This window comes from Mus pahari, chromosome 14 (assembly GCF_900095145.1).
Source record: "Mus pahari chromosome 14, PAHARI_EIJ_v1.1, whole genome shotgun sequence".
In the NCBI taxonomy this organism is placed as follows: domain Eukaryota; kingdom Metazoa; phylum Chordata; class Mammalia; order Rodentia; family Muridae; genus Mus; species Mus pahari.
The window spans coordinates 67,118,753-67,138,970 of record NC_034603.1 but is presented as its reverse complement, the minus strand read 5'-3'; the positions used below and the strand labels follow the sequence as shown (position 1 = coordinate 67,138,970).

The following is a 20,218-nucleotide window of genomic DNA, read 5'->3' as shown; positions in this document are numbered from 1 at the left end:
TACATCACACCAAGTGTGATGATGACATGGTAATACATAGCTATAAACGCTCGCTTCAAGAGTTACCCTTTGGGACAAGACAGCTGAACACACTCATATTATAGTCATATGGACTCAAGTAGGGCTCTCCCCTGTATGAAGACAAGCAAATGGAGAAGTTTAAATTCCCATAAACTAATACAATAATGCCAGAGAAAACACTGGGGAGGAAGGAGGGAGGGACTGCTGATTGACCTGAAGTTAAGAAAAAACTTTCTGGAAAGAAACTGAAGAAGGTCCATTCTAAGGAGATGGGGCAGGACAATTCAAGGTATAAAAGTTAATACAATCTCTGCTCAGTGGACTACTGAAGGCTATAACAACTTTAACTGACTTCCGCATGAGTTGTGACATGATGCCTTGTGGATTCTTTGGAAAGCAAACTCTCTGCAGTGACCACGAAGCACAAACAGGAGATCTTGGAGTGTGGCCAGCGCTCACCAACAGTAATGATCCTGGTGATCTCGCTCTCCACTGAAAAGTACATGAGATATAACTATGTGACTCTGGGTCTGGATCCTGGTCTTAAGAAATTTACATTTGTGCCAGAATTCCCTTTGTAACATAGCATACTTTAGTGTTTATACAAGCAAAGCTACTATGCGCTCATTTTCCAGGTAGAGTATCTCAAACCCATAGTTATTGAAAGAGTGGCAGGGAAGGAGGCTTTTCATGGAGCTTTTTTGTTGTTGTTGTTTTTTAATAGGAAACAGAATACACTGCATATGCTGGCTTATCAGGAGACAGATGAAACCCATTCATATTTCATATGCCACACACAGAGAGGATCCCTAGGGGGAGAACTTGGCTCCTTAAACAAGTCTTTGGCATTGAAAAATGCTCATAAAATGCTAACCATCTGGGTACAGCAATTACAAGCTATAAATATGCTCGTCCCTGGTTGTATATAAGTAACTGCACAGGTGAGTCTTAAATCCTGTCTCCTCACCGATGCTCTACCAGGCAATAGATTAAGCTTATCCACAGAAAAGGCGACAACATTTTGTGAGCCATTCTCAAAATATTATCAGGCAATCATAAGTGACACATGTATCGTGTGCTAGTCTCAGTTTAGAAGGTACACAGGCAGAAATAGAAGCACGAGTGTCATTTCACACGCCTTAATTCAATGAATCATTACAATGGAGAAAAAGAAAATGATGCCCTTTCTAAATGTTGGAATATTTAACCTTGTAAACATGATTATGCCTTAATAACACTAATTAAGTTCCTGGTTAGGAAAACAAGGAAGGGAGCTTTGCTCATGGTAACACCACTTGCTGAGCAGAGTATAAAAGGGAATACCAGCCAGGAGATCTTCAGATTCTCAAAACACTCTCTCAGAAACCCACCAAGAACCTCTACCTCTGACACCATGGTCAGCTCCTGTTGTGGCTCTGTCTGCTCTGAGGAGGGCTGTGGCCAAGGCTGCTGCCAGCCCAGCTGCTGCCAGACCACCTGCTGTAGGACCACCTGCTGCCGCCCTAGCTGCTGTGTGTCCAGCTGCTGCAGACCCCAGTGCTGCCAGTCTCTGTGCTGCCAGCCCACCTGCTGCCGTCCTAGCTGCTGCATTTCTACCTGCTGCCGTCCCAGCTGCTGCCGCCCCAGCTGCTGTGTGTCCAGCTGCTGCAGACCTAGCTGCTGCCAGTCTGTGTGCTGCCAGCCCACCTGCTGCCGCCCCAGCTGCTGCCGCCCCAGCTGCTGCATCTCCAGCTGCTGCCAACCATCTTGTGGTGGTTCTAGCTGCTGTGGCTCCAGCTGTTGCCGCCCCTGCTGCCGCCCTTGCTGCCGCCCCTGTTGCCGCCCCTGCTGCTGTCTGAGACCAGTCTGTGGTCAGGTCTGCTGCCAAACCACTTGCTACCGCCCCACCTGTGTCATCTCCACCTGCCCCCGCCCCATGTGCTGTGCCACCCCTTGTTGCTGAACCTCCATACCTTGATCCAGCTTCTGTTTCACCTTTGTCCCCATAGTTGGCCACAAGGGCATACAAAGTCATATCGATGGATGTTGTTTTGCTGAGTTACATCTCTATATTTCACTGGACCCAACAATAGCTATTCTAGCTTCAATCCAAATTCCTCATGTGGACCTTTCCTTCCCATCGAAGTGTGAATTAGCTTCTACTGTACCAGCTGCTGAATTGAATCATCCCCCAGATTCTTAACATTTAGGTCCAAGAAACAACTCCCAAGGGTCCACAGGTTAACTTCGATAGTTCTCTACTGTTGATCTTCATAGTCCCCAACTTAATTGTTCAATGAAGATGCTCTTTGGTCATTCTTATTCCTCCAGGTGCCCTGTGTTGTGTCACTGTGTCAAAATAAACCACTACTTTCCCTCTTAGAAAACCAGTGTGATTGTATCATTCTCTAATATTTCTCTTTCATTCTGAAGACCTTGTGTCTTGCCCATACCTGTAGGATGGATGGCAAACCTTTTCTGGTGAAAAAGAAAATTTTAACTACATTTGTCTTTTTTTTTTTTTATCAACCATCTCCTTTGTTTTTAGGCATCAGTGAAAAACTCATGGATAAAAAAAAAATCAGAAAATTCATTTTAGAAAGACTGTAAATCATGTTCTATGCATTGATATTATACATATGCAAACATCTCATAGTTACTTCAAGGATAGTAGAATTAGGTGTCAAATGATTTTTTTTAAATGCAATTAGCACTCAAAGTGCTAAATATGAAGACAGGATGGATGTGAGAAATTGGGGGATTTATATTAAACATCGTGTGTGTGTGTGTGTGTGTGTGTGTGTGTGTGTGTGTATGTGTGTGTGTAAACTCTCATTTGCAAACAGAGGAAAGATGAAGTTGAAGATGATTCTGATTTAAAGTAACTAAGCTCCAGGATGCTTCTTCTCCCAATCCAGACAGTTCTGCCACACCAAGTTAGATTCCTTAACTAGGAAAGAAGACAACATAGGATATGGGATGGTAGCATCACCATGGTATAACTAAAGACCTTATGTCCCTGAACCCTACGGAAAAGGAAAAGATCTCTTTTGTTGTTGTTGAAAGGCAGGGTATCTCTTTGTTTAAAGATGATATAGATGCCCCAGTCTTGAAAGACAGCACAGATCTTCTCCCTCTCCTCCACCTCTTCTCTCTGCCACATACCAGCAGACCCAGTCTCCAGCCCTACCTGACAGCCAGTGTCTGCAAATCTATGTTCCCTTCCTGATTGGCCTTTCAGTTGTCTTAGACAAGCAACTAAGCCTGCCCTGCTACTCTATCTTCACTTCACATGGAGATGCTTTTCTCCCTCCCTCCCTTCCTCCCTTCCTTCCTTCCTTCCTTCCTTCCTTCCTTCCTTCCTTTCTTTCCTTTTTTCTTCCTAATGTCCTCACTTCTTTGACTTTCTCATTTTAAATTTTAAATGAATGTGTCTATGTACAGTGTTTTAAATATATTTTATATGTGTGAGCGTTTCGTCTGCATGTATGTCTATGCACCACATGTGTGCCTGGTACCCATGGAGACAATCAGATGCACTGGAACTCGATTTACGAATGTTTTGAGCCACTGTGTGGGTGCTAGGGATCAAAACCCGGTCCTCTGGAAGAACACCATATGCTCTTAACCTCTGAGCAATCTCTCTAGCCCACAGGTTATTTTTACATTTGTGCCTTGGGCTGTTTGGAATGTATAGAATGTTTAAAATGTATAGAATTGATGCACATTTACTTGCTTGCTTTACAACTGCTTACACTACACTGCTTCATAACAGCACAGAGAGAGGCCCCCTGTTCACTTTTAGGGCTCCCCACTGCTGCGTTTTAGAAATGTGCCAGAATTTACTCCTTCGCACCCTATTAAAGAATGGCCAGGCCATGTCCAGTTCTGCTCTGTTATTTTATTTTCCATTGTGAATAGAACTGATATAAATAATCCTGTAAAAAATACTGTCATGTAGATATGTTCAAGAATAATGCTGCTATTTATTGACAAATCTTCATAAGAAAATCATGAACATGTTTATTTCTACATTGTCAAATTTAAAAATGGTTTTTGGAAAATCTAATGGATGAAAAGTAGCATCTCTTAGTATTTTATTTCTTTTATTGTGCATGAAAGGGTCACATGACTTACTCCACCTCCTGTCATTGACCCCCTCCAAATATTTGCAAGGCCTTGAAATAGATTACACTTTTTTCCCACTTTCATGCATCTTTGCAGGGGACATCTTTTTCCCTTTTAAGCAACTGACCTTTTTCTAAGCTATTTTTAAGTTTAAATAATCCCATTCTATTTAATTAAAGGTAATTCCTCAAATATCAATGAGATTTTTAAAATTTATTCAATTCACCTTTTCTCTCTCTTTTTATTTATGCTTTTTTTCATACAAAATATTTTGATATTTTTCCTTTATTGTGCTCCTCTCAGATCTTCCCCTCCCACCAAACTTTGTGTCCTTCCTCTCTAACCAAACAAAAAATAAGCTCATGTGGTCAAAGCAGACAGACAATAGCTGAGGCAATGTCATCCTGGTCCCACACAGCACAGGCAGGGCATAGCACTCCTGAGACAATCCCAGACATCCAGAAGCCTGGAATGCCACTAAGATGAACAAGTATGTTGTGGAGAAATGGAAGAGAAAGAGAAGCAGAAGGGTGTATGCACAATGAGGAGAGGCAGAACTGGAGACTCAAGGGTACTGAGGGGCAGCCTGATGTGAGCAGCCAGCCACATATAGCCATGGTGAGGTCCAGCCTGCCCCCCATTGCAACCCAGGGCTATATCTGGGTCTGTGGCCCCGCAGCAGCTAGGATCTGTTACTACCAAACACCAGGCAGACATGCCTGGTCTGGGCTGCCATCTGGGGTCATGTTAATATCTGAGGGCTATATGGAACTGACCCCACCACTCACCTGGTCACTGTGAGAGACCTGACCCTGCCCCTCAGCAGCCACAGCAGTCGGGAGAATGGACATCCTCTGCACCTCAACTGGGCAGCACAATAAAGCTGACCCTGGTGGTGAGGGCTCAGGAAAGCCACCCCAAGGGCATGAGCATGGAAGAGCTGGTGCTGAAACTTGCCTGCTGTGTGGCAATGCCCTCCACCCCCTTCTCCCATCTCTATGGCATGCAGGAAAGCTGGCCCGATGGCATGAGATTGGGAGAGCTGGGAGAGCTGGGTTTGCACCTTGCTGGCTATGACATTGGGTGAGCTAGCCAGGATAGTGCTAGAAAGCTCATGCTGGTGGAGTGGGCTCAGGAGCTCTAGCAGGCTGGTCAGCTCAGCTACAAGCCAGGCCAAGACCCAGGCCTTTGAGTTGGCCCACCCTAACATCCACCTCATCTATGAACTGCTGTGTGGATGGGGATGATCCTGCAGATCCAAAGCTATAGGATCTCTATGATGCAGGGCAACAACAGGGTATCCAAAAGGAGCCCCAGTAAGGATCCGGTATTGATAGTATAGAACAAGCCAGGGGCCTCAAACCAGACCAATGACTCATTACAATGCACATTTGCAAGCAAAGAATTGTGGACTAAAGGGTAGAGTGTGGGACACACTGTAGCATACTACAGCTTCTACAATGAAGTTTTTTTTTTTTTTCTTTCATGGGGGAGGTTGTAAGGGTGGAGGGCGGGTGCAAGGGTACAGGGAGATGAGTGAGACTGAGGTACATAATGTAAAATTCACACAGAATCAATGAAGAGGGAAAAAACAAACCTCAAAAATGAAAGTCAAAACAAACAGTAAGACAAAAAGAGCAAAGCAAAATAGAACCAAAAGCCTGCAAAAGGAGTGTCTTTCTAACAATATCAGAAACATAATTATAAATGTGCATCTTTCATCTGCTCAGTGAATTAGTAGCTTATCTTTCTCAAGCATCAAGTCTGTCCACTTGTTCCATGCGCTTTCAAGACATTATGTCCTGAAAAATGGGAATTGATTATACACTACTCATCACAAATGTCCAGTGTCTGAAGTTACATAGTTTTGTATTTTTTATAGATTACATTTCTTCTTTGAAATTTTCACATATGAGTATAATATATTCAGATTCCTCTCACCTTCACCCTCTCTCACCTCCTTCCCACCCCACCAATTCTCCTTCTCCCTACACATACTGTTCTCTCATTTACATCTCTTTGTTTTGTTTTGTGGAACACTTGGCTTTAATCAGGCCCATGTGTGCGATACTAAGTTTGGTGCCTGGTCCACTCCCCAGTGAGTATAGAAAATAAAGGCAAGGACTCCACCTAGCCCAGAATCTATCAATAGCCAACAGTTGAGCAGGAATGATTAGAGCACCACCCTAATCCACAGCTGACTGCTGACAAGGCCAGTCTTGTGCAGAATCAGAGCGGGTGGCTCTGAATCTGTCCTGTTAGAAGCTGTACCTTGCTTGAAGAATGATGGTCAACAGCCCTCCTCCCTATCCTCTGATCTTATGTTCTTCTAGACCCTTCTTTGGCGATGTTCTCAAAGCCTTAGAGTGTGATGTAAAAGTCTACTTTAAGGCTAAGCATTTGGCTGTCAGTTATTTTCAGCACTTTGAGCAGCTGTATAATCTGCATTCATTGCTGCTGGCTGTAAATAGAAGTTTGTCTGCGTAAAACTGAAAGTAGCACTTGTCTACAGGTGTAAACATACACATCTAGAAGACAGTTTGCCTCTATATTAATTTAACTAACGGACAGTATTAAGTTTCCTTCTATGACTTTTCTAGACACGTGTTTTTCACCTGGGACTGGATTCCTTCTAATTTATCTTAGAAGCTCTTTTCATTGTACTATCGTGTGTGTGTGTGTGTGTGTGTGTGTGTGTGTGTGTGTGTGTGTGTATGTATGTGTGTGTGTGAGTGTGCATGTGTGATGACTTAGTATGTAGCATTTTAAAACTTTCATTGACTTCATTCTTCGACAATTTCATAGATGTATAACATATGTACTGATTATTAGTGTGCATTTTTTCATGCCAAGACTATCAGGAATGATTTGACTGCAAAAGAGTGTATGTTCACATGCATGAGACAGAAGCATATTAAACTGAGATTCTCCGTGACTGGTGAGGCTCTGTTATGTCTGTTGGCTTTATAACTAGCTCTAGCTAACTTCATTGAAATGTCTGTTGTACCACTGTTTATCCTTTCTACATTTATTCTTTCAACCCTAGATAGGACTTCACCTTTCCCTCCTGTAATACAAGCACAACCTCAATGTTCTTCCTGCTTCCTGTCATCCTCACACCTCCAAATGTTTGCAAAGCCTGGATGCTGCTCACACTCTCTTCCCACTTAATGACACATCATTCAGTATAAAGTCAAGAAAATCCTCAAGTTCTCTCATTGAGTATTGTCTTTCTCTGCGATCTACACACGTGATTAGACAAGTTGTTATGCCCATCAACAGCTGAAACATAAGTCCATCTAAGCCTGTGTTCATCATCTGAATGCTCCCCTTTTCTTCAACAAACTAGATTATCTCTGTCGTGGATGCATGCCTTTGGTTTTAATAAATCCCATATTCACTTAACTGATCTCTCACTCGTGACTGGGCATCAGACTAATAAAGGCAAATGAGACATTTCCTTGAGACTAAGACCTTTTGGGCTTTACCTTGGGAAATGGGATAAGACTAAACAATTCTGATGTGATGTGACACTCTAGAACAGAGGCAATGGGGAAAGGAAGGATGAGGGCAGTAAATGAAAACAATGATCAGAAGTGAGCTGTGCTGGGTGTTGAAGGATGAGTAGGAGTTGGCTAATGTGACAAAGAAGAAAACTTCCTAGGAAAATAAAATATTCTAGTTATAAGAAATTATTCCAGATTATCATCCTTCATATTTCATAAGAGACTGGCTATGTCCCTTCAGTCCATTTAGGACCACAGTGTAAGGAATTAACAAGAATTGCACCAATTTCACAGAGTCCTAGAGAAGTGTAAATAAGGTAACAATTACAGAGGACTCCAAAAATTCCTGGCACGCAGTAGGTATTCAACCAATTTTAACTATCAAGGTTATCTCACTGTCCGCTGGGAATGCACTGACTTAAACACATGATTGTGATTTTATTGACCACTCCAACAACCCTTGGGAAAATCTGACAAGCCCTTCACCATGTACACATCATGTCCCCGTGTCATCTGTAAATGAAAGCTTATGAGATTGTTTGTGTCTTATTTGAAGCAAAAAAACTTCTCCAGTATACATTATTGAGGAAAAATAACTCAGAATATGAAAAAGTCATAGCTTTTAAAATTATTTTTATTTATTCTTCAGGAATTTGATGCATGTAGACAATAAAATTAAGATCATTACCTGCACATATTCACTGGACTTGTTGACTTACCAAAAGGCTGATCAAAATATGCCTTTAACTCTTCCCATTCTGAATCACATAAAACTAAAAATTTAATAACTTTTAAGGACCCATCATGCCAACATGCTTTTGCTCTTCAAAAGTAATTATCACTGCAAAATTATTTTACCTTTGAGAGATTAAATAAGACAAAACTGCTAGGACCCTCCCTAAACTTGCTCCCACCAGACTATTTGAGAAACACAGTATTCTTTGTTGACTGCAAGCTTCCACCCACCTTCACACTCCCAAAATAACAGTACTTTATCCTGTTTTCCCACTTGTATCCCTAAACCTGATTCTAACTTGTTGTTGCCAAAGATACAATCACCATAAAGTCCATTCTGAACATATTTCCCCAGGGTAAGACCAGAAATAAGGAATTAACACTCAACCCAAAGAGACAAAGTCGTGGACTGTGTCTACTTTAGGGGATATAAAATCAAAGTGAGAAAAGGAAAATTGATTCTCTTGGACTTTGCCAAATTGGATAGCTTGGAATACAGCAGGAAAAGGAAGCAGCTTTTTCTATATATAGATAACACAACTAATTAACTCAAACTAACTGATCTCCCATAGTATAAACAGGAGTCATGTGATCCTCAGCAAGGTATAAAGAGCAGGAGACAGCAAAGGAAGAGACCAGACAAGGAACTCTCCCCATCTTGTAAACCCACCCAGAACCTCCACCTCCAACACCATGGTCAGCTCCTGTTGTGGCTCTGTCTGCTCTGAGGAGAGCTGTGGCCAAGGCTGCTGCCAGCCCAGCTGCTGTCAGACCACCTGCTGTAGGACCACCTGCTGCCGCCCCAGCTGCTGTGTGTCCAGCTGCTGCAGGCCCCAGTGCTGCCAGTCTGTGTGCTGCCAGCCCACCTGCTGCCGCCCCAGCTGCTGCAGGCCCAGCTGCTGTGTGTCCAGCTGCTGTCGCCCTAGCTGCTGTGTGTCCAGCTGCTGCAGACCCCAGTGCTGCCAGTCTGTGTGCTGCCAGCCCACCTGCTGCCGCCCCACCTGCTGCAGGCCCAGCTGCTGCATCTCCAGCTGCTGTCAACCCTCCTGTGGTAGCTCCAGCTGTTGTGGTTCCAGCTGCTGCCGCCCTTGCTGCCGCCCCTGCTGCCGCCCCTGCTGCTGTCTGAGACCAGTCTGTGGTCAGGTCTGCTGCCAAACCACTTGTTACCGCCCCACCTGTGTCATCTCCACCTGCCCCCGCCCCATGTGCTGTGCCATCCCCTGCTGCTAAATCTTCTCTTTGAATGTGCCATGTATCACCTCAATCTCTGCAGATGAAGTCCTTCTGTCTAAAAAGTGCATAGTGTTTGAGGGACTTGATCTCCTGAGTCCCAGAATTCAGACTTGTTTGCAATCGTTCCGTGTGAACATTCTGACTTCTGTCCAAAGCTCTTGCTTAAAATGATTTTATCAAATACCTCCAAATAGCTTGAAAGGTCTCCCACAACATGTCTCACCTTGTATTTTTATCTATTCATCATGCTGGAGGAATTTAAATTATCCCTGGCACTTAGAGGAGCATGCGTTTTTAATCCCCATGACATTAAAATACACTAATTGTCTTTTATGGCTTTTGCAAAGATTTTTTTCTTATTTACTACTTCTGTGTAACAAAAATAAACATCCAACACAAGAATGATGAAAATTGAATGTGACTGCTTCTTTCTTTAAAAATATATATGTAAATATGTAAAAAAAAAAAAAAAAAAAAAAAAGAGGGTGAGTAAAATGGTTCCATGGATAAAGGCAGTTAGTTAATTAACAAAACTGTTGATCAGAGCTCCAAACCTGGCAATCACATGGTGGAAGGAGACTCCCATGAGTAGTTCTCTGAGTACATGCATGCTGTAGCAACTGCAAACACACACAGGGGAGGGAGGGGGAAGGGAAGGGAAGAAGGGAGAGGGAGAGGCAGAGGGAGAGGGAGATCGAGAGGTTAAAATTTAAAAAGAGAGAAAGAAACCTTGAAACCTTTGCATATATTTTCTGGGTAAATGTATTGTTTTAATCTTAGTTAGATAGTTGCCTAGTTAATTTTTGAGATTGTATTTTAATTATGACATTTCTTCTTCCAAATCCTTCCATATATCCCACCTTACTCTCCTTCAAATCTATTGCCTCTCTTTTCAGCAGTTGTTGCATGCACATATTCCCAGATACAACCTGTTGAGCCTACTACTGAAAACCACAGCCAATCATTCCATAGAGTTGCGGAGCACAGTCCCAACAGATACAGCTATAAAAAACATTCCCTCACCCATAGCTCAGGGAACACTGTGGAAGAGAAAATGGAAAGATGTTAAGAACTAGAGGATCAAGGAATTTGCTGTGAGATTGTGTCTCCTAGTAACATCAAAAACTACACCCAAAAATCTCACAAACATCTGCCTACATGTGAATTGTATTTTGGTACACTTAAAAAGCAGAGCACACCCCCATCAGTTGCAGATCTCCATTCATTTTCATGGCCATCTAGCCATCTCTCCTGTCCTTCCCCACACCTGACCCTGAATCCCCCATTACTCTCCCCATCTCCCCTCCCTGTCAGTCTCCTCCCTCCATCTGACTCTTATGACTATTTTATTTCCCCTTTTAAGTGAGATTCAAGCTTCATCACTCCTTCTTGTTTAGCTTCTTTGTGTCTGTGGAGTGTAACATGGTACCTGTATTTTATGGCTAATATCCACTTATAAGTGAGTCCATATCATGCATGTCCTTTTGGGACTAGATTAGCTCACTCAGGATGATATTCTCAAGTTTCATTCATTTGCCTGCAAAATTCATGATGTCTTGGTTTTCGTTAGCTGAATAGTATTCCATTGTGTAAATGAACCACATTTTCTTTATCCATTCTTCAGGTGAGGGACATCTAGGTTGTTTCCAGTTTATGGCTATTACGAATAAATCTGCTATGTACATAGTTGAGCAAATGTCTTTGTGAGATATTGGGGCATCTTTTGGGTATATGCCCAGGAGTGGTAGAGCTGGGTCTTGAGGTATATTTGCTTGCAGACAGGAGCATATTGTGCTCTGAGAGGCTTCATGCAACAGCTGACTCAGACAGATACAGACACCCATAGCCAAACAGTGGATGGAGCTTGGGGACTTTTATGGAAGAGTAGAAGGAAGAATTGCAGACCCCAAAGGGGATAGGAACTCCATGGGAAAACCAACAGAGTCAACAGAGACCCTTGGGGCTCTCAGAGTCTGAACCACCAATCAAAGAACAAACACAGACTCAACCTAGGCTTGCCCCACTCATATGTACCAGATGTGCAGCTTGACCTTCATGTGGGTCCTGAACAACTAGAGTGGGGAGTATCCCAAAAGCTGTTGCCTGTGTGAGGGATATGTTCTTCTAGCTGGGCTGTCTTGTCTGGCCTCAGTGGGAGAGGAAGTACCTAGACTCACAGATACCTGAAGTGCTAGGGTAGCGGGGATACCAAAGGGGCCTGCACCCATCTGTGAGTTTCTGACAAAACTCACTTTAATCTGGTCTGGGTTCATCCTGAGAGGCGGGCTGGCTGAAATGGAATGTGCGAGAGGAATATGGAAGCCAGGACAAGGTTTTTCTGTTTGAGGCTCCAAAGTTTAATAACTGAACTCCGTTTAAATAACATGGAAAGACCCCCAGCCCCCTCCTCAGTCTTTGAAGTTGCCAGCGGCGGTCCGAATGTAGGCGGGTCCAAGGATTGAGGCAGGGACGAATGTCTGTTGGCCTAGGCAGTCCAAGGATGCTGCATTCTGGGAGATCGGGGGGGGGGGTGTCCTCTTGGTAGGCGGTGGAGACACAGCAACTCTCTAGTGGGTCTCAGCACCTGCAGGGGGCTGGTGTTTTGAAGGAGAGTGATTAGTGTAACAGCAAGGTAGGCTTGGTGGCAACAAGGAGCTGGGAGACCCCAACACCCACCTGCTCAATGGGGAAGGGGAGGGGGAGAATTGAGGAAGGACTGTGGGAGAGGGTGACCAGGGGAGGGCAGTGAGTGGGAAGCAAAGTAAATTAAAAAAAAAAAAAAAAAGCGGACAAAACATATGAGTCAAACTTCCGAGAGAAATGAAGTGGCGTTGATCACTGCTTAGTTTTCTCCAGAAAGTCTTCTTTGTTTCAGGTGAATAAATCTCTTGGTAGTTCTTTTAAGGGAGTGGAATTAAAAGTGATGAAGCAGCCGTCAGTACATAACAGGTAGAAGTATCCAGGAAGACCGCACACAGCCCACAAGACCTTTCAGACTTGTTGAGGGAACTAAAACCAGCCAGTGGGCAGCTTAGCAAAATCGTTATATGTTCTACTCCAGAGTCAAGTGTGGTGAGTCTTGTGTCCACACGCATGCTTCACCGAGGGCAGACTATCAGTGGGGCATGCCTCCTCCTGCATAGAAGACCATTTCTGAGGCAGACAGGTGATGTGGATGAAAGCTGGGCAGAACCCATTGCAGTTGCTGGAGGGGGTGACATTTCCCCAAGGCTGTCCTTTTCCCGGGTGGCATGATAAAGAAGCACATTTCTCTCCCCCATTTAGACGTGCTTCGAACGTGTCATTCCATGTTCGACTAAGCCTGCCAGTGAGGTACTCTTCCAGTTTTGTTTAGTCCCAGTATCTAATCCCACCCTTTCCTTCCCTTCCAGGACAGTTGATCCTCAGAACATGTCCTCACGAGCCTTCAGTATGCCAATCTCTGCCTCAGCACATGCTCTCTGGAGATTTCCATCTATTCCAAAACCCTGTCCACGATCGATGACTTGAGAGTTGTAACCATTCATTAAAGTGAATGTTCAATCTGCCTGTGCTTCATAGAAATAAGAAAACAAGCATGATAGTAGAAACACGTTGCACATAATCCATAAAAAAAATTATTGTTTATACAAATAACATTTATACCTTTCTAGGATAACCTCTCCATCTTCTCTCTCTCTCTCTCTCTCTCTCTCTCTCTCTCTCTCTCTCTCTCTCTCTCTCTCTCTCTCTCTCTCTCTCTCACACACACACACACACACACACACACACACACACATACATACACACACACACATACACACACGCACACACAGTCTTTAGAATTTAAAGCAACACAGTGGTCTGTGACCAAAAGTAAATGCCTCTTCGTGAGTCATTGCTAATCTCATTCAGGATCCATTGGTATGCAGTGCAGCCTTAATGAACCCATCCATACGCATAGTGAGCAAACATCACTCACTCACACACCTAGCCTCTGCCCACAGTATAATCCCATCATTAATACAAATGCTTTGGGTTTTTCCTTCCTCTTTGGACCATTTTCCCCATTTCCTCTCTTGAACTTTCTGGGATGGAGCCTTTGTCTAAGGTTCTATAGTGTGTAAAATTCAAGCAAAGTCGGGGGATGTTCAGAAATATTTTTGGCTAATTGATAGTTTTCCTAGCAGTAAGAGTAAAACTGGGAAGTCTGGGACAAAAAAAAATAGGTGTTATGATTTGGTTAGTGCCTCCCTTCCTACCCCTGCCCCATGGCTGAAGACAAGTGAGTTGAGCAATGTGTTTGTTGATGGACATCTGTAGACAAGCATTGCCCTGCAAATCAAGTTTTCTGCAGCTTTCTGTACATAGCCTTTATGTGGTGACACCGCACTATAAACACCTCATAAGCAGTATGAATATCTGGCTAATGGATTAGATAAATTAACAGTCACTTTTGAACTATTTCCTGTCTTTTCTCCAGTCTGTACAATATCCTGCTCCTATGCCTCCATCCACTCCACACCCCACTTGACACAGAGGGTCACGACATGTGAGAGGGCCGTTTAGTAGGACAGACACCATGCAGGAGGGAACATCTCTGCTGAGCCTTGATGGGTGAGCAGCATTCCAAGAAGATGAAACACCTCCAGCAAAGGCTGCAAGCCTTATTCTTCATGATCCTTCTGCTACTCAGAGGCAGGTTCAGCTCATGTTGTGTTTCCTCTTGGGCAGGTGTTTTGATTTTAGCCTGTCTGTGCTTCTTTAAGCTCCCCTATCAAAAGAAGAATGAGTAGACTTCATAGAACTGTGTTAAAAACAGAAGAAATACAATCACACAATGTCTGATGCACAGTGACACTTTACAATCTATATCCCCTACACACAACCCATACAGTGTCTAATATGTAGCAACATTTTACGAACTACACTCCCACCAAAGGTACATGGAACACATTCATATACTGCATATTTTGATTTTAGTTGCTTCATTTAAGTCATTGGAATTCTTAATCTTGTGTCAAATGGTTCCCTCTGCCTGTGTCCTATCCAACCACTCACAAAAAGGAGTAAGGGCTACTTGTTCTATGCTAAGAACAGTCAGCAAAAACTCTTTCATATATATTGCCAAAGTTTCTCTCTCTCTCTCTCTCTCTCTCTCTCTCTCTCTCTCTCTCTCTCTCTCTCTCTCTCTCTCTCTCTCTCTCTTATACACACGCGCGCGCACACACACACACACACACACACACACATATGCACCACAAGAGTCTCTGACCAAAAGTAAATTCTCCTTTATGAGTCATTACTTATCTCATTTAAGATTCTTTGGTATGCATTACAGCCTTATTATATAAAATATATTATTAATAATATTATATGAAATATATTATATATTAATAAAATATAATGCATTGTATTTTATATTATATACTGTATATAATATTTGTGTATATCTTTCTGGAGAAGGATTAAGAGTTGGGAAATTTTATTTATCTTTTAATCATGAAACTGAACAGTAGGTTTTTTTACTCACCAAGTCATTCAAAAACTGTACAGAATAGGTACTATACTTTAGTTACATTTTGTCACATTTATCTACCTACCTACTTATTTATTTATTTATTTATTTAGCTATTTATTTATTATGTGTATGAGTGTGGGTACACACACCTTGTGGATTCCAGGGCTGGAATTCAGGTCATCAGACTTGGCAGCATATAGACCTGATAAGTCTATATAATATATATTTATAAATATATAAATATGTACATGTATATATGTGTGTATACACATACACATGCATATACATATATATACAAATATATATTTCAGACCAGTAAGGAGACTCGGAGACTCAGCAGGTCATGTGCTGCCAAGCCTGATGACCTGAATTTCAACCCCAGGATCCACATGATGCATGTACCCACACACAATAAATAAATCAATAAATATGTGGATAGGTAGATAAACATGATATAATGCTAATATAGTACCTACTCTATACATTTTTTAATGTGTTGGTGAGTGAAAAATCTACTATGCAGTTTCACGATTAAAAGATGAATAAAATTTCCCCACCCTTAATCATTCTTCAGAAAGACATATAAAAAAACTGAGTTTCTATTATTTCTAAGTGGTTGCACCACTGCCAAGCTCTTCTATTTAAGATACTGGAATGAGATCTGACAATTTAGAATGTTCTCAGATCTGCACATTTCCCAGAACCTCTAATGGACACACAAAACCACCATCATCCTCATGAGAGATGGACAGTCTCCTTCTACATGACCTTCCCTTCTAACTCCTTCCTGAATCTCACCTGGAAGGAACACTCCTTGATAGCAAAAGGCATACGGGAATTTGTGGAAGAGCATTTCCATGATTTGCAAGGAATGTACAGATGGATGGGAATGCCACATTTAAAAAACAAAATGCCAGAGAGTCCTGTGACAAGTTACTTGTAGCAACAGGTGACCCACTGTGGAAAAGAATGCGAGCAGCGTTTCAGTTGCAAACACAGGAACCATCAAGAAAAAAAAAAAATGTCATGTTTTGTTTCTTTTGGAGTATTTAACTAGAAACATTACAATTATGTAATTAAATGATTAAGTTTTCCAAGAAGGAAAATACTAACAAGGAAATAATGATGTAGTCATATGAGGTGTTCAGCGAGGTATAAAAGGGGGTGTAGTGCAAGGAGACTTCCAAACCCAACACCTTCTCTCTCTCAGAAAACCACCCAGAACCTCCACCTCTAACACCATGGTCAACTCTTGTTGTGGCTCTGTCTGCTCTGAGGAGGGCTGTGGCCAAGGCTGCTGCCAGCCCAGCTGCTGTCAGACCACCTGCTGTAGGACCACCTGCTGCCGCCCCAGCTGCTGTGTGTCCAGCTGCTGCAGGCCCCAGTGCTGCCAGTCTGTGTGCTGCCAGCCTACCTGCTGTCGCCCCAGCTGCTGCCGCCCCAGCTGCTGTGTGTCCAGCTGCTGCAGACCTAGCTGCTGCCAGTCTGTGTGCTGCCAGCCTACCTGCTGCCGCCCCAGCTGCTGCCGCCCCAGCTGCTGCATCTCCAGCTGCTGTCAACCCTCCTGTGGTAGCTCCAGCTGTTGTGGTTCCAGCTGCTGCCGCCCTTGCTGCCGCCCCTGCTGCCGCCCCTGCTGCTGTCTGAGACCAGTCTGTGGTCAGGTCTGCTGCCAAACCACTTGCTACCGCCCCACCTGTGTCATCTCCACCTGCCCCCGCCCCATGTGCTGCGCCACCCCCTGCTGCTGCTGAAATCCCTATTCTAGGCACATCTCCTCGTACAGATATGTACCATTCTTACATGTGAACCGGTAGGACACATGGAATCTGTTTGACATCATTTAGCTGGATGGACCACGCAATTCCTGTGAGCCACCATCTTCCCAGAATCAGTCAACACCTCCTGGCTCATATTACATTCTCTCATTTGCTACCATGTCTTTCTAATGTTTGTACTGTGCTGAAATTAATCTCTAAGTTGTGACCTAAGAAATTATCCTAGTTCTCCAAATTGATTGACTTTGTAGCTCTTAATTACTCTTCCCAGTAAATTAGACACTTTCTACAGCCTTTGTCATAGCATTGACTTTACAACCCCAGACCTGAGGGTCTGGGTATATTCTGTATGTTTTTCCCTAAAATGGATTTCTTTTATTCTATTGTTTCTATTCTTTCTAATAAATTTTCTTACATATAAGAATTCATTGGTACTGTCCACGGTGTCTTCCATAACCACTGCACTCAATTATAGAGGACTTAAGACTGACTGGTTATGAGCAGTCACTGCTCTTGCAAAGGACCTGAGCTTATTTAACCAGTATAAACTCACCACAGCCCTGGGCTCAGGAGACTGACTGCTCTCCTTTGACCTCCATGGGCAACTGCACTCATGCGCACATATAACCCCTCCACACATATACATATAAACATACATATTCCTTAAAATATAAATTATTTGAGGGGACTGGAGAAATAACTTTACTGCTCTTTCAGAGGATCCGAGTTTGGTTCCCAGCACACATATTGGATGGTTCACAATTACTTATAACTCTGTCTCCAGAGGATCTGATGTCTTTGTCCTCGGTGGACAGTTATGCACACAGAAACATATAATTAAAACTAAGATAAATCACAAAATTGAAGATTCACATTTTATATAAATACAGTGGAATTTTAATCATATTTAAATAATTATAAAAGTTAAATGCTGTGTGAGATATATGCATGAAAATGTGTATTTGTATGCATGTGTCTATATGTGTGTGTCTTAATACTCAAATTTGGGAAAATTTTAACACATCTTTGTTCTTAATTAAAATATTTATGCCTTTAATATATTATACCTTTGATCCCATCAGCTCAATTTTGTAGAAGAACATAAAAGCAAATTTCTGAGGGGAAAAAAGTACATGCCAGTGAAATTAAAAAAAAAAAATCTTTTAAAAATGTAATGAACCGTGCCAGGTGTGGTGGCGCATGCCTTTAATCCCAGCACTTGGGAGACAGAGGCAGGCAATTTCTGAGTTCAAGGCCAGCCTGGTCTACAAAGTGAGTTCCAGGACAGTCAGGGCTATACAGAGAAACCCTGTCTTGAAAAACAAACAAACAAAAAAAACAAAAATAAACAAAAATGTAATGAACCAGATGTGGTAGTGAATGCCTTTAACTCCATGATTCAGAAAAGCAGAGACAGAAGAATCCTAAGTTGAAGGCAACCAAGCTACATAATAAGTATTAGGCCAGGCAGCGCTAGGTAGCAAGGCCATGTCTCAATTAATTAATAGACTAATTAATATAAAACAATGCCACCAATTTATTTCAATTAATGAAGCAGCATATCAGAATTTATAATCACAAAGTGACTTGTATTACTCATGGAATTGCACTCTGAAGAAATTCATATTTTGTTGTGTTTTCAAGGGCATGTGACTCATCTAGAGAGTGTGGAATATTTCAGAACGTGGTCTTTTGGAGTCTTTGTACCTCAAGCATTTCCAGTCTTAATATTTTACCAGAGGCATACCTTCAAGACTGGAATTCTTAAGCTCCTTTTCTCTTTTTGAAGAGTTTAAAAATTAGGTCATAGTAGCCAGGTGAGGGTGTACATTTATTTCAAACAGACCCTATTCTAACAGCTCTTTAAGACATGAAGCTAGCTCATCAGCGAGTTAGCCCAGTGTGGTGAAAATGACCCCCATAAGCTCATAAGGAGGCATGGCACTATTAGGAGGTGTGGCCTTGTTGGAGGAAGTGTGTCACTAGGGATGGGCTTTGAGGTTTCAGAAGCTCAAGCCAAGCCCAGTGGCTTTCCTTCTTCCTGCTGCCTGCCTATCCAGATGTAGAACTCTTGGTTTCTTCTCCAGTACCACGTTTGCCTGCATGCTGCCCTGCTTCCAGCCATGTCAATAATGGACTAAACCTCTGAACTGTAAGCCAGTCTCACTTAAATGTTTTCTTTTATAAGACTTGTCGTGGTCATGGTGTCTCTTCACAGCAATAGAGACCCTAACTAAGACACCCAGTGGTACAGTTATCATTCTCATGGTCTAATTACCCTTTAATTGCACTGCAGCTGGGAACCAAGTCCTAACACAGGAGCCTTTTAAAGGTAGCATTCTTTCACACATGGGTCCTTAAGGGACATTCATCCAAACCATTTGTCAGCTGGATGCCTGGCCTTTCGTCTCCTCATGGGCTTTCCCCAGCTTCTTTGTAGGCTGCTGAAGTCGTTCCAGGGAGAGGGATGAAACATCAACACCTGAGGCTCAGGTCCCATAACTTGCATAGCATAAGTTCCACAATGTTCTTCTGGTCCTAGCAAACTGTTAAACCACAGCAGATGTGACACCTCTGGCCAATTAGCACTTAGGAAGACAGAATCCGTGATAAGATGATGCTAACCGTTCAGGCCCTTACGTTGCTATCATGCTTACAGCGACTAAGTGAGAGCCTCTCTTGCATAAGTTATGATTGGAAAATTGTGGCTATGGTTGTTCACAAAGGAGAGATCACAGGTGTCAAACGCTTTTCACATTTAATAAGTGAAATGAGGAGGAGGAGAGCTCCATATTGCCTGTGGATCTGAGTACCTGAGACCAGCTGCCCATGGAAGATAGAAACTTCTCGGTAGTTAGAATCTGGACACCCCACAAACTGAGGATATGGTAAGATGCAAAATAATCATGAATAAACAAAAATTGCACTGTCTTCTCTGCTACCTTGATCATAGCAAGAAAATATCTACTTAACTGAGATGTATTGAACCTGCACAGATGACCCCCTCCAAAGCTCATGGGCTACTATGGGTTAATAGGACCCTTTGCTTTCAAAAAGGTCCTTTCACTGAGAAGTGCCAGGCCATGGCATAGGATACCACCATTTTCACTGCCGCCTTCATAATCTGTGTGGCTTTGAGGAGGAAGTCATGTCCATCACGGTAACACTGAACACACTAAATAGAGGGAATGCCCTACAATTCGCCAGTTCATTGATTGATAAAAAGTAAAACAATCAGCTGGGCAGTGGTGGTGGTGGCACACACTATTAATACCAGCACTCGAGGCAGAGGCAGAGGCAGAGGCAGAGGCAGAGGCAGAGGCAGAGGCAGAGGCAGAGGC

At 42.8% G+C, this 20,218-nt stretch overlaps 2 protein-coding genes across 6 annotated transcripts; both read left to right on the top strand.

Annotated features, from left to right (window-relative positions):
- Window positions 1-1,371: 1,371 nt before the first annotated feature.
- LOC110331095 (keratin-associated protein 4-6-like) lies at window positions 1,372-9,599 on the top strand. 5 transcript variants are annotated; one of them, XM_021211465.2, is made up of 2 exons: window positions 1,372-1,595; window positions 9,115-9,599. In XM_021211465.2, exons 1-2 carry the CDS (start codon window positions 1,415-1,417, stop codon window positions 9,597-9,599), a joined length of 666 nt encoding a protein of 221 aa, XP_021067124.1. In that variant the 5' UTR covers window positions 1,372-1,414. The 5 variants fall into 5 exon arrangements, with proteins under 5 accessions (XP_021067124.1, XP_021067128.1, XP_021067126.1 ...); XM_021211469.1 differs by lacking the exon at window positions 9,115-9,599 and adding an exon at window positions 1,866-1,963 and having other exon boundaries at window positions 1,415-1,721; XM_021211467.1 differs by lacking the exon at window positions 9,115-9,599 and adding an exon at window positions 1,834-1,963 and having other exon boundaries at window positions 1,415-1,722.
- A 6,744-nt stretch (window positions 9,600-16,343) lies between these two features.
- LOC110331099 (keratin-associated protein 4-12-like) lies at window positions 16,344-16,853 on the top strand. The gene has a single exon (XM_021211476.1). It carries the CDS (start codon window positions 16,344-16,346, stop codon window positions 16,851-16,853), a length of 510 nt encoding a protein of 169 aa, XP_021067135.1.
- The last annotated feature ends 3,365 nt before the right edge of the window (window positions 16,854-20,218 follow it).